Genomic DNA, 14,299 nt, shown 5'->3' with positions numbered 1-14,299 from the left:
ACTCCGTGCTGGTTGATGTCCTAATCATCATGCAATCTACATTTAAAAGGGTAGAATATGTCTTTTTGCTAGGTGAAAAGAATGTGTCTGTGTTGACCTGCTGCCAATCTTGAGCCTGGACCACTAATTGTAGCCATGGCCCTATCTCACCCCACTCCCCTTGTGTTTTCCCTAGGGGTATGTGTGCGATTTTCCCTGTATAATACAACATCTGTGTTTCCGTTAAATCTAGATATATAGCACTAAACTGCCTGTTTGTGTATATTCTTCCTAAGTGTATGTCATCTTGATTCTTGTTATTGAACCAGAAATTCTCATAGGTCAAATCTCTTGTGAATGGTGATAAATGAGCAATGCAGCTCCATAGTGCCGGCTTGGTGAAACCTTCAGGTATCATACTGTGCAACTTTCTAGACAAGTCTCCATCAGAAAGGTCCCAGCAATAATGCCAGTCTGTGGGCTTACCCTTTGTGATGGATAAATTGTAGAGTCCCAGTGCTGGACAGGATAACAGTATGCCGTCACTGGAACAATCCAATTTAACACCAAATCTGCAAAGCAAATCACGCCCCATCAAATTAACAGGGCATACAGTGGATGACAGAAATTTATGCTCTATTTTAATGTCGCCATGTACGACTGGTAATGGGTTCGTTACTGCTTCTATACACGGCTCACCAGAGGCACCAATCGTAGTCATTGATTTACAGGAAAGGGATGCATTAGGCATCTCCTCCCTTCTTATTACTGACACACTGGCACCAGTGTCAACAAGAAAAGAAATAGACTCACCATTCACAAGAAGATTCAGGACTGGGGCCTCATCTGGGGTTACTGAAACTTGCATGAACTGACTGACCTTAGTTTCTACCTCTCTAGTTACCCCTTCAGCCATTCCTCCCGTATCCTATAGGCGATTCGGATTGGTGACTGTCACATTGTCACCTGGACCATATTGCCACTGGCCCCGACCCTCATGGTCCCATTGGCGTCGGTCTCCGTTGTCTCTCTGTTGCCTGCCCCAGTTGTATCCGTGTTGCCTGTCACCGTGGTCTCCGTTGTCTCTCTGCTGTCTGTTCCCATTTTCTCCTTGTTGCCTGTTCCCGTGGTTCCCCTGCTGTCCTTCTCCGTGGTCCCTCTGGCGTTTGTTGCTCCTCCTTGTGTCCCCATCGTCATTCGAGCTGTGCCACCCAATCTGTGGATATGGGGCCTGTGTGTCCCTGCTCGCATGTCCATCAGGCCCCCCCCTCTGTGAAGAGCCGGCACCTGGCTCGTCACACTGATCTGTGCGGCGCAACCATGCTCTCCTATTTATAGGGCAGTCTCTTTCCATATGGCCATCTTCAGCACAGTAGAAGCAGAAGAAGTCTTGCCGGCCCCTCTGGCTCCTGCTACCCCCTCTCCCTTCGCTCCATTTCCGGGCCTTGCCAGTCTTCTGCTGAGTCTGTTGTCCCACCTGTTGTCCATAAAACATCAGTTGAGCTAACTCCAACTTCTTCTTCCTCCCTTCGTCCTGTGATAATGCGTACCGCTCGGCATGCTGGGCGTGAGTCCACACCTCTGCTAGGGGTCTGGTCTCCCAGCCGATGCAGGAAATCATCACGCGATTATTAATTGAGGGGAGTAGGCCATTTATCAGTGCAGTCTTTAGCAGGTCATTGTAGGCTGCATTGTCTTGTGCAACCCCACAGTATTTCTGGAAGCAATCCTCCATTCGATTTCTGTAAGTGTCACAGGCCTCATCCAAAAGCTGCTTTGTACTGTGTATTTTTGGCCAATCTGTACGCACAGGGAAAGCTTGTCTCACTCTGTGAAAAAGGCCACCTTGATTTTGCAACTGTCCCGTGACGAGATCATTTCGGACCCCATTCACGTCAAAATCCCCCCGGAGACGCTGCCACTTCAAACCAAAGTTCTTGCGGAATATGGATTCCAATTCTCTCGCTGACGGCTCATACATGTCAATCAAGTCCAATATTGCTGTGCACCATTGTTCCACATCGACCCTGGGATTGGGTAATTCTCGGACTATGTCATTAAATTCATCTGGAGTCCAGTTCCGTTGGACTTGTACCATATCAGAATAGGCTGCTATGTCGGCCTGGTCTGCTCCCGGCCCTGGCCTAGGATGAGGGTTTGGGTACGGGATCAAAGGTAGCAACTGCTGTCGCTTCGTGTCACTGCGAAGTGTCATTTTTTCCTCCTGCCCAAGAGAAAGTCCTTCCACCTTTCTCTCAAGCTGCAATAAGTCCTGCTGTAGCTTGCCCATCTGTTCTCCCTTCTCGTGAATGCCGGCACCAGGAAGCTCCAATAAGTCTGCTGTTACCTTCTCCCCCACCCCAAGGTGACCCCCCACAGCTCCCCCGACCCCTTCATCGTCCAGTCCAAGCACAGGGTCAGGCCTGACAGCTGCATTGTCCGCTAGCAGGCCAGCTGCCGCATACAAGTCCCCTGCTGGGTTAGGGGGAGGTTGTGGTGCCAATGCTGGGGGTTCTTCTTGTTGTTGTAGTTGAAGTGGTGGCAGGCCTTGCATGGCTAGAAGATGCGGTGGGACAACTGCTTGCACGCCCTCCTGCTGTGCTGGTGGTTGGGCACAGGCATACGGTGGGGGCTGAAGGGTGTCTTGTCTAGTATTCTTTAATCTTTTACGTCTGCCCTGTTCCTCACACTCATCTTTATATAATAAAGCTTTTGTTTGCCTACTCTCTCTGCATTCAGCCTCCCTTTCCCATTTTCTGAACCCATCCCAGTCTATGTATTTTCTTTTCTTCCCTGTCGTTCTCTCATACTGCTCTAAGGACTCCCTACATTCTCTTAATTTAGAGGTACTTAAAGTCCCCATAAGTGGGAACTTTCCTTCAGTTAATCTGTGCCATAAAATGATCTGCTCCAGGATCCCCACTCCCCATTTGGCCACCATAAATTCTGCTGACCCTGACAGCGTCTGAGACACCCCACCTTGCTGGTTGCCCATTGCTCCGTAGACTCAGGGAAAAACACAAAAGAGAAAAGAAACAGAAATTAGAGCAGAGTCAACCACTACCTCATAAAGTCCTAGGCTCACACTGAGTACATTTGTGTTTTCACACTTAATTCTTTCTTCTTTTCCACAATTGTCACACGTGGAATCACAGATATTTGCAGCCCTAGGGACTTGCAGTACTAATTACAGATTTGTTTGTTCAGCCGTGGCTTGCTACAGGATGACCTCGTTCATACCATGCATGTCTCAGGCATACGTCACCCTTTACAAATCCTATTGTTTTTTTTTTCTTTTTCAGCACATATATACACAATACAGGATACCCGTACGAAGCCTATACTCTTTCGAAAAATGGACCATATAGTCAAAACGTTTTGCCTCAGTATGTACTGATATAAAATATATAACCAAAAACGTGAACGAGATGTTACATCGGCATGTCGATTATCGATATTAAATTATGTTCAACTTAAACTATACTTCTTAAACTATACACTTCTTAAACTATACATATTAAATTATGTTCAACTTAAACTATACTTCTTAAACTATACACTTCTTAAACTATACGACCAACACTTTTAAATATTGACGAGGGACTGTCACCACTCGGAGTATTTACCATACACTTTTAAATATTGACGAGGGACTGTTACCACTCGGAGTATTTACCACACACTTTTAAGACGAGGGACTGTCACCACTCGGAGTATTTACCACACACTTTTAAGACGAGGGACTGTCACCACTCGGAGTATTTACATTTCCTATAAACTAATCATCCTATTTTACGGATTGTATCACAACACTTTCTTACCTTAAAAGACGTGGTCACCTGCCCATCCAACACCTCCAAGTCCACGGAACGGCACGTCACTGCGTTTGAGTAGCGCGTATTTGCCTTGCTGCAGCTGATTCAATGAAAAAAGAGTGTGCGGACGGACAGAATGACACGACCCTGCTCACAGCGCCATAAATGTAGTGGGAACCTTAACTCATAATCAAAGTGTAATGAAGTCGAAGTCCAGAACCAAATAAAGGGTTAAAAGTGTTGGTAACACAATCACGGGTTTAATCAAGAGCGCTCCTGGAGACTGCCATCCACACGAATGTATCATGACATCTCTCAATCACAGGTTGACACCCTCTCTTATACAGCTCGAGAGTTCTCAAAATAACAAACACATGGTTGGAAAAGAACAGGACACTCATTTAACACATGACTTTATATGGTCTTTTCCAGTCTGCTAGAATTCACACAAATAGGCTTTTGACTGCTGGTAACAGGTGGAAGATGGCCTCCTGTTCTACCTCTGTGAGCAAGAAAGGTTACATGGATTGAAATGTCATTTTCCCATTACACTATGAACCTGACGCGCCATTCTTCACACCAGTGCACGCGCGTCATCTGCGTTAACTTGTAGCGTGGGGAGTGGACCTTCTTATAAGTGCTGTATTTGGGTGGGCGCATACGTTGTTCAGACATACTAACAGTCTGACAGACATTAGTCCATGGCTCCCGACATGCATTGCTGTTTATCCATTTAGGAGGCCGACTGAGGCCTATTCTTAAAAAAAAAAAATCTAAATACTAAAGGTTTTCTGAAAAACCTGTGTTTCTATGTGAGTGGTTCTCAACCTTTTTCATGTCCAGGACCCCCAGATGTTTTCGTATTTGGCCGTGGGCCCCCATCTGAAAATATGTTTTTCTTGGGACCCCTCCAGAAGCATTTAAAGATTTGCGCTACATTTTCACAATTTTTCAAAAGAGCTTGTAGATCTGCTATTTTTCAATAGCTAAAGTATAACATAATGCTTAAAACACTAAAAGGGGTTCCCGTCCTGAATGGGTTAAGAAGACACATGCATGGCCGGTTAAAACTCACCCTTGGCTTCCCTGTGAGGTTAGGGTTAGGGTAGGATGTTGGACTGACGCCTGTCTGACTGTTAGTACGTCAGACCAAACACATGCACACGGATTTGGGATGACGTCTGCAGGCACGTCAATGGCAGTGAATGTGGACACAACAGTGTGTCGTCCATTTGCCGTGTTCCTAACTTGTTGTACCGGCTGTACCTTTAAAGATATTCAGTTGCTCTGGATTAAGTCCCATTCACCAAATGCCTAAATTGTAATTTGTAAAATTGTCAATCTAGCTGGGTCCCAATTCGTTAAAATCGTGCACTTGGTGACAAGTTTTTGATTTTTGGCATGGTGGTAGGTATGGTTATAAGGTTTTCAAAAAACATCGCAAACGAGTTGGGCTCGCCCCATGGTGGTCTTTTTGCGATGAATCTAATAATAAATGGATCAGTATATGGTTACAAATCAAAATAATTGATACGAGATTTTCCAATGGATTCTATTAGTATTGGGTGTGCTAAATAACATACAAAAAATATGGGTTAGGGTTAGGGTCTGTCTTTTTTTCGATGGACTTTTTTGTTTTGGACTAGAACCGGCGGACCCCTGTACTGTAGATGCGCAGATGCATGCGTGCAGATGCAATGCGTGCAGATGCAATGCGTTGTTTATTGATGATTAAGCCTACAACAATTTATTTATATTGTTAAATGTTGCTTTTTTCCTTTTCTTTTAAAAAGGAGCATAAATAAATGTATATGCCTACCATTCGTCTACCAACTTTAATTATGTAGCCTATACATGCATATTACATTTGGGGTAGCCTATTAAAAAAATATAAAGTCCTTATCCAGGTCTTTGTTGTTAAAGTCCTTATTGTATTCCTTCATTCCAGACCAGTGTGTGGAGTCCAGTCTGCAGGTGAAGATCAGTCCTCCAGCCACCACAGTTTCTATTAAACAGGAACCTGAAGACCACCTTAAACAGGAACCTGAAGACCACATAGATCTCAGTAAGTTTAAAGCACTTTACTTTTGACTATTTAGGCATTTAGCAGACACTCTTTATCCAGAGAAATTTAAGTAAGAACATTCATCAAATGTATAGAGACAGTGTAGTGTCTCAGTAGCCTCGGTACCCAGGCTTTCATTTTCGTCGGCGCAAAAAATGAAAACCTGGGGGAACGCATTGGCCGCTCTGGTCTAGAAGTGGGAATCAAGCCTTCAGGGTGGGCGTCGCTCCAATTGATGTGACATAGTGCTGCACTGGGGGGGAGAGGAGGGGCCGGGGCTGACGGACAGGCCGCCCAGAACCAATCAGGGCGTGTGCAAATCTCAGCCACGACCCGGCCTCTAGAGCCAAAACCCATTAGCTCAGGCTAGCGTCTCAGTAATCTAGGGTCATCCTGTAGGTAAACCATGAACCTAACATCAGTCTAAACATTATAATATCACACAATAAATAATCTGTACTTTGAAACTAGACAAACTGTAGGATGCCAGGTCAACAAATTAACCTAGCATCTGTCTAAATAACATGCTATCTAAATTACATTTTAACCTCTGCATAAGACTGCCTGGTCGTCAAGACTAGGCATGTGCTACGGCTAAGATGGAGTCTGAAGGGGTGAGTCTAGGGCCTCTTTTAGACGGTGAACATCTCCTTCACGCAACCCTATCAGGGTTTTGAATGATGCTTCCAGACCACGATGGGGTTGTGGCCGTCGCTCACTGCCTGCTTTCTACTAACACATTGAGGTGACAGATACATTAGTCTACATAAACGCTGCTGCCACCTAACCTATCACAGGGCATTTCATTTACATCATCAATCAATCAACCTTTATTTATATAGCACATTTACACAACCGAAATTGACCAAAGTGCTTCACGGTAGACAAAGTATAAAGACAGAGTATAAAAAACATAGTATACATAATCATTAGACAACGTTAAAGGCAAGAGAGAAAAGGTGGGTTTTGAGAAAGGATTTAAAAGTCTCTAAGGATTGGGCAGTTCTAATGTGGGGGGAGGTTGTTCCATAACCCTGGGGCCGCAACAGCACGGTCACCTCTTTTCCGGGTTAGGTCTGTTGGCATGGTCAGTAGTGACTGGTCAGCAGACCTCAGAGCTCTAGGTGGGTTGTGGCGATGTATAAGTTAAGACATATATGGGGGAGCCAGGTCATTTAGGGATTTAAAAGTAAATAAAAGGATCTTGAAATCGATCCTTTCTTTAATCGGGAGCCAATGGAGGGAGGTGAGGACTGGTGTGATGTGGTCACATTTTTTGGTACCGGTGAGAAGGCGGGCAGCAGCGCTTTGAACTAATTGGAGGCGTCTGAGTGCGGATTGGTCAATTCCATAATAAAGGGCGTTAGAGTAATCGAGTCGTAATGAAATGAAGGAGTGGATAACGGTTTCAAATTGATTGTGGGGGAGATACGGTTTGACTTTGGCGAGTAGGCGGAGATGGTAGAAGCTGGTTAGAACAACAGAGCTAATCTGTTTGTCAAACTTGAAATTGCAGTCAAATATGATGCCAAGGTTCTTTGCGCTGGTGTGGATATTTGATGAGAGGGGGCCCAGGGTGTTGACAGGAAGGGTGGGGTTATGACCAAAGATGATGATCTCAGTTTTATTGTCGTTTAGATGTAGGAAGTTAGCAAAAAAACCTTTGAAAGGGCAGTTTTACATTCACCATCGCTGATGAGCGGCACTTGTTAGGAGGGAGGCTTGTTCATTGTAGGAACTAATAAACATATGCGTTGTGAGCCAAGATGTCACAAGTTTTGCGGATCCACTGTTTTGCCTGTTTATATGGAGATCATAGGAAACGGCGTTCTCAAAGATTTCCACTCTGGGAGGTGGTTTCACTTTGTTGCGTTTTCACCTCCTGAAAACGCCGTTCTCGTCTAAAGGGACACCAGCAAATGATACTTTATTTTACCGTTTCCTATGAATACCGTTCTCGTGTAAAGACCAAGGATTATGGAATAAATGTGTATTTCATTCTGATCTCTTGTGGAGCTATCATCAGGGGTGAAAGTGTGTTGGTACTAAGGATTTGAAGAGGAACCGGTGAATTGGTAATTGGCTTTAAAATTAACAATGTGATTTGCATCGATGTGTTAACTCCTGGATCAATCTGAATGTACCATGAATCGGACTAGAAGATCAATCTGAATGTACCATGAATCGGACTAGGGTTCAGTTAAAACATCAGTAATCTGGTCCATCAGTGTTTCCATCATTCATTATGGAATTTAGAGCGCAATAAAAACAGCTGCGCTTTTTTAACCGATGTGAATACTTTATTTTCCATTGTTGAGAACTGCACCTGAGCACTACTGTGTGCACTAGCTTTTCATGTAACAGAGGAAACACTGCATGAAACAAATACATAATAAAGAGGAGGTTTCCTCTGAAGAGGAGAGGAGCTCCAGTCTGGTCCAGGAGGAACCAGAGCCAGGTCACATCAAAGTCCTCATTGTTAAAGTCCTTATTGTATTCCTTCATTCCAGACCAGTGTGTGGAGTCCAGTCTGCAGGTGAAGATCAGTCCTCCAGACACCACTGTTTCTATTAAACAGGAACCTGAAGACCACCTTAAACAGGAACCTGAAGACCACCTTAAAAAGGAACCTGAAGACCACATAGATCTCAGTAAGTTTCAGGCTCTTTACACTTTACTATTTAGGCATTTAGCAGACGCTCCTTATCCAGAGCAATTTACAGTAAGCAAGGTAAGCACATGCAATTAACCTGTGCTACGGCTAAAATGGAGTCTGAAGTGGTAAGTGCAAGGATTATCCCAGAAATGTGTATTTTATTCTGATTTATTGTGGAGCTATCATCAGCGCGGAAAATGTGTTGGTACTAAGAAAGTGAAGATGAACCGGTGAATCGGTAATCAGTTTGTGATTTGCATCGATGTGTTGACTCCTGGATCAATCTGAATGTACCATGAATCGGACTAGATCAATGTACATGAATCGGACTAGATCAATCTGAATGTACCATGAATCAGACTAGATCAATCTGAATGTACCATGAATCAGACTAGATCAATCTGAATGTACCATGAATCAGACTAGATCAATCTGAATGTACCATGAATCGGACTAGATCAATGTACCATGAATCGGACTAGATCAATCTGAATGTACCATGAATCGGACTAGATCAATGTACCATGAATCGGACTAGATCAATCTGAATGTACCATGAATCGGACTAGATCAATGTACCATGAATCGGACTAGATCAATCTGAATGTACCATGAATCAGACTAGATCAATCTGAATGTACCATGAATCAGACTAGATCAATCTGAATGTACCATGAATCAGACTAGATCAATCTGAATGTACCATGAATCGGACTAGATCAATGTACCATGAATCGGACTAGATCAATCTGAATGTACCATGAATCGGACTAGATCAATCTGAATGTACCATGAATCAGACTAGATCAATCTGAATGTACCATGAATCAGACTAGATCAATCTGAATGTACCATGAATCGGACTAGATCAATCTGAATGTACCATGAATCGGACTAGATCAATGTACCATGAATCGGACTAGATCAATCTGAATGTACCATGAATCGGACTAGATCAATCTGAATGTACCATGAATCGGACTAGATCAATCTGAATGTACCATGAATCAGACTAGATCAATCTGAATGTACCATGAATCGGACTAGATCAATGTACCATGAATCAAACTAGATTAATCTGAATGTACCATGAATCAGACTAGATCAATCTGAATGTACCATGAATCAGACTAGATCAATCTGAATGTACCATGAATCAGACTAGATCAATCTGAATGTACCATGAATCGGACTAGATCAATGTACCATGAATCGGACTAGATCAATCTGAATGTACCATGAATCAGACTAGATCAATCTGAATGTACCATTAATCGGACTAGATCAATCTGAATGTACCATGAATCTGACTAGGGTTCAGTTAAAACATCAGTAATCTGGTCCATCAGTGTTTCCATCATTCATTAGGGAATTTAGAGCGCAATAAAAACAGCGGAGCATTTTTAACCGATGTGAATACTGTATGTTCCATTGTTGAGAACTGCACCTGAGCACTACTGTGTGCACTAGCTTTTCATTTAACAGAGGAAACTCTGCATGAACAAATAATAGTATCAAATCTTTACCGTTTCTCATTGTGTCATTTCCCTAGACTCCCTGCACCTCCATGTGTTTTCCCCAGATTCCCTGCACCTGCCTGTGTTTTCCCTAGATGTCCTGCACCACCCTGTGTGTAAAGAGGTTTCCTCTGAAGAGAGGAGCTCCAGTCTGGTCCAGGAGGAACCAGTGCATCCACACATTAAAGATGAGCAGGAGGAGCTACTTCAAAGACCAGAAGAGGTCGATAGGCCAATGCTGACATTACTAGCAGTGAAAAGTGAAGATGGTGAGAACAGAGACACAGAGCCTGTAGCCAGCACCTCAACTGAACACATGAAAACACAAGCTGATGTAGAGGACTGTGGACCATCACAACCAGCTGGTGATGAGCAGCTCCTCTCGTCATACTGTTCTGAATCTGACATCACTGAAGACTGTGATGAGTGGCAGCCCAGTGTAGATCAGTCACCTTTAAACACACTGAAGTCACACAAGACACAACGTGTGGAAGGACAGAGATTGTCTTTGAGCAACAAGATGTCCCGGGACCTGAAACCATCGAAAGAAACTCACTCCATGCAGAGTCATACAGGGAAGACGAGTTTTAGTTGTGCAGTGTGTTGCAAAATGTTTAATCATGAGGGAAGTCTAAAAGGACACATGACGACCCATACAGGAGAAAAGCCAGTTACTTGTACATTTTGTAGCAAAGGCTTTCGTGACAACAGTGATCTAAAAAGACACATGGTGACTCATACCGGAGAAAAGCCCTTCACTTGTAAAGTTTGTAACAAAGCCTTTGCTGAGTTGAGTGCTCTAAAAAAACACATGAGAACTCATACCGGAGAAAAGCCCTTCACTTGTAAAGTTTGTAGCAAAGCCTTTGGTCTGTTGAGTACTCTAAGAAAACACATGAGAACTCATACCGGAGAAAAGCCCTTCACTTGTAATGTTTGTAGCAAAGCCTTTTGTCAGTTGAGTAATCTAAAAACACACATGAGGACTCATACAGGAGCAAAGCCCTTCACTTGTAAAGTTTGTAGCAAAGCCTTTGGTCAGTTGATTACCCTAAAAAGACACATGAGGACTCATACAGCAAGGGGAAATAACTAGTTGAACCAGAGGGCATGGCCATCAGTATAATCCCCCTGTATCCACCCGTTTCCAGTGTCCTATGAGCCCTTGTGTGAAAGTTGTGCATAACTTCCTGATGATTTTTATTGGTTTTGTTTTGATTTGTTTCAACCTAAGCTATCCGGATGGGGTAAACAGTGCTAGGTATTCAAGCCATTCACCACAAATAAAGAGGTTTACATTTATTGAAATCCGAGTGCATGTGTTGTTTTTGCTCTGGATCGTCTGCCTTGCATTTGGAGTGCTGCTGGATCACTGAATGAAACCCCGCCCAGTGGAGTGAACACATGGTGGATCTGTCCTCCCATTGGCTAGTGCCTATCACTGCCGGGTCATAGTTCACCAATGCTGAACTATGACCCTAAAGCCAAATTCCAATACCCGAAATCCACTCGCTCACTCTCACTCGGGGTCATTCCAGCTTGACCCGTGGTGAAAACCAACCAAACGCCATTTTCGTACAGCCAGGGAGACACAGCGGTCTATAGGACTGGTTGAACCACTCAAAAAGATCAGATGTTTTCCAAATGGTAGATGGAACGTGTGTGTGTGTGTGTGTGTGTGTGTGTGTGTGTGTGTGTGTGTGTGTGTGTGTGTGTGTGTGTGTGTGTGTGTGTGTGTGTGTGTGTGTGTGTGTGTGTGTGTGTGTGTGTGTGTGTGTGTGTGTGTGTGTGTGTAAAGCACAGAGAGGATGATTCGAGAAGTGCCATAAGCCAAATTCCAATACCTCAACTTTCACACTCGCTCACTCCCCTTGCGTCCTCCACTCGACTCCACTCGCCTCCTCGATGGAGCACTTTAACAATCAGAGCGTTAACCATTTCCGGGTCAAGCTGGAATGACCCCGAGTGATCGAGTGGGAGTGAGCGAGTGGCCGAGATTTTGGGTATTGGAATTTGGCTATAGGCTCACGGAAGCCTTTCCCCTCGATCACCTTGGCCGTCAACTCTGCACACACTATGCGCAAGCAGGAACTCAGTGAGTAAACAAAACGTTGCACACGACGAGTGACATGCATTGCACAAGAGCAGCTGACTGCGTTGACCACAGAGTCCTATATGTGTTTTAATGATTAAAAAATGATTAAATGTGTCAGTGATTTCAAGTTTTAGATTGAAGTTATATGTCATATCTGCCGTAAGACCACCTGGAACGCCCTCAAGGACTACTGGTGGTCCCCGGACCACTGGTTTAAACTAGCCTGGCTAATAAGCCAGACTCAAATCACACTGTCGTGTCCGCCGGCAGGCAATTTTTGTTTTGCCAACGGCTGATTCGGTCTGGCTTATTAGCCAGGCTAGGTTGAAACCACATGGGCTATGCCATATCAACATTACGTTTTAATTATGACTAAAATATTTCCAACAGATTTTGACTGTCCATTAGGCCTGAAAATCCACCTTCCATCAGGCCAAAAGGAGGAAATGATCGCTCCTCCCTTAGTCAAGTGACCACCTCCTTATAACCCCCTTCTTCCCCCCCCCCCCAACCTGTACAAGTCTTTTTATTATGTTTTGTGATTATATTAATTGAATTCCCAGGAGGACCTGAATGGAAACAAGAGCGTGAAGTATATTTACTAACAAAGGAGAGACTGCTTTTTCTCTCTCTATAGCCCATAAACAGACGTAAAGACTTAGACTAAAAAACACTCAGGAAGGAGCATGAAGTCAACAGCAGAGACAGGCAGATGAAAGTTCTTCCGGAGTTCCATTTATTTTCAGAGTTCAATACAGCATCAGACAGCCATGGGGCCGGAGCCCCATGGATCCTTCCCTCAGCCTCTCGGCCTCCGGACTAACACACTGTTACAAGCATTTACAGTAGACTTTTATACAACTGGAGACAGAGACATCAAAGGGAAATGCAAAGGTGGTCTCAGGTTACCCCACCCCCCTGTACCAAATGGTCAAACATGCCTAAATAAGGTGATGGTCACCAGGAAGGACAGAGCTAGGAGGCACAATTGTTCTGGCCCGCTATCAGCAAACCCCCGACCATTTGTTTGGTCAAGCCCTATTATGAAATTCCTAGCTTCTGTGTCCTGACATGTTTGCCCCGCTGAAAGACAATGTAATGTCATACTACACTAAACAGTTGTTTAAGCTATATTAGTGTTAATTGTGGTTTCCATATACATCATAACCTCCCTTTGAGACAACCATGTCTCATAAAAAAGAATATGGAACCACAATTGACCCTCGTCCTCCCTTTGGCACTGACTGGAACATCAAAAACATGACACAAAGAAATCAAACAATTACAGTAGAAATAAAAATGGCGTACAAACTTCCAGGCATTCAAATCACATAACTTGTTACCAGTGTTCTCATTCCGTTACAGTATTATCATCGGTGTGCTTATAGAACTCCCTTCTGTGTTCAATTTAATTTCAGGCTAAAACATTACATAGGAAATACAATGAATAAAAAGTAAGTAAAAAATACATTCCAGCCCGAAAACCACAGTAAGAATCTCTCTTACACACTAACAACTTCTCTGTACTGTAATCAACTTCACTTTTAACCTTTACATAACTCAAAACATGATCATTGGCATAAATGATAACCCGTAAACATATCTGACATTTAAACACTGTCGCTGAATCCAACCCCTTTTGCTTCACTCAAAAGCACCCAATTATTGAATCCAAAGTGTGTTACGGTTCTTCAAACTTTACATCTGACGCTCTTAGCATCAGTCAATGTCAAGGATAAATTTCACCATAGTCATCCATAAAATGATTCATTTTTGTTTAGTTAACTCATCTTTAGGACATGCAGAAATCATCTATAATTATTTCAACACTCTAGATTCCCAAGACTCGTACAAATAACAGCACTGCGGCACTTACAACATTCACTTCATGACCCCTTAGGTCATGGACGGACCATCGCGAGACCTGACCACCTCTTTGTGATTCACACCCACGGAAACAACATATAAAAAACATGCATGCTACTATTACCCACTTACGTTAAAATCCTAGAGTAATTTATATAACTTCAGAGTTTTCCCCACATGTCATAGCAGAAATACTTTCGTTGACTTTTCCCATTCACAAATTTATTCGAACAAAAATAAGAACTTTATGCAAAATTAGGACGATTAACACTTATGCGTACGACAGGGGCACTGTCTTTCGCCTGA

General features: G+C 43.5%; 1 protein-coding gene across 1 annotated transcript in view; it reads left to right on the top strand.

Moving 5' to 3' along the window:
* The window catches only part of LOC306934157 (uncharacterized protein), a gene marked incomplete at its 3' end in the record, with an annotated part of 38,911 nt that overhangs the window by 17,320 nt on the left and 7,292 nt on the right, over nt 1-14,299 (top strand). Inside the window, exon 3 of the mRNA XM_079516666.1 lies at nt 5,743-5,859. Within this exon, the coding sequence (XP_079372792.1) occupies nt 5,743-5,859 (117 nt within the window). The remainder of the gene's footprint in view (nt 1-5,742; nt 5,860-14,299) is intronic.

The sequence above is a fragment of the Electrona antarctica genome (assembly GCF_951216825.1).
Source record: "Electrona antarctica genome assembly, chromosome: 2".
NCBI classification, from domain to species: Eukaryota; Metazoa; Chordata; class Actinopteri; order Myctophiformes; family Myctophidae; genus Electrona; species Electrona antarctica.
This window is presented reverse-complemented; position numbering and strand designations above follow the sequence as displayed.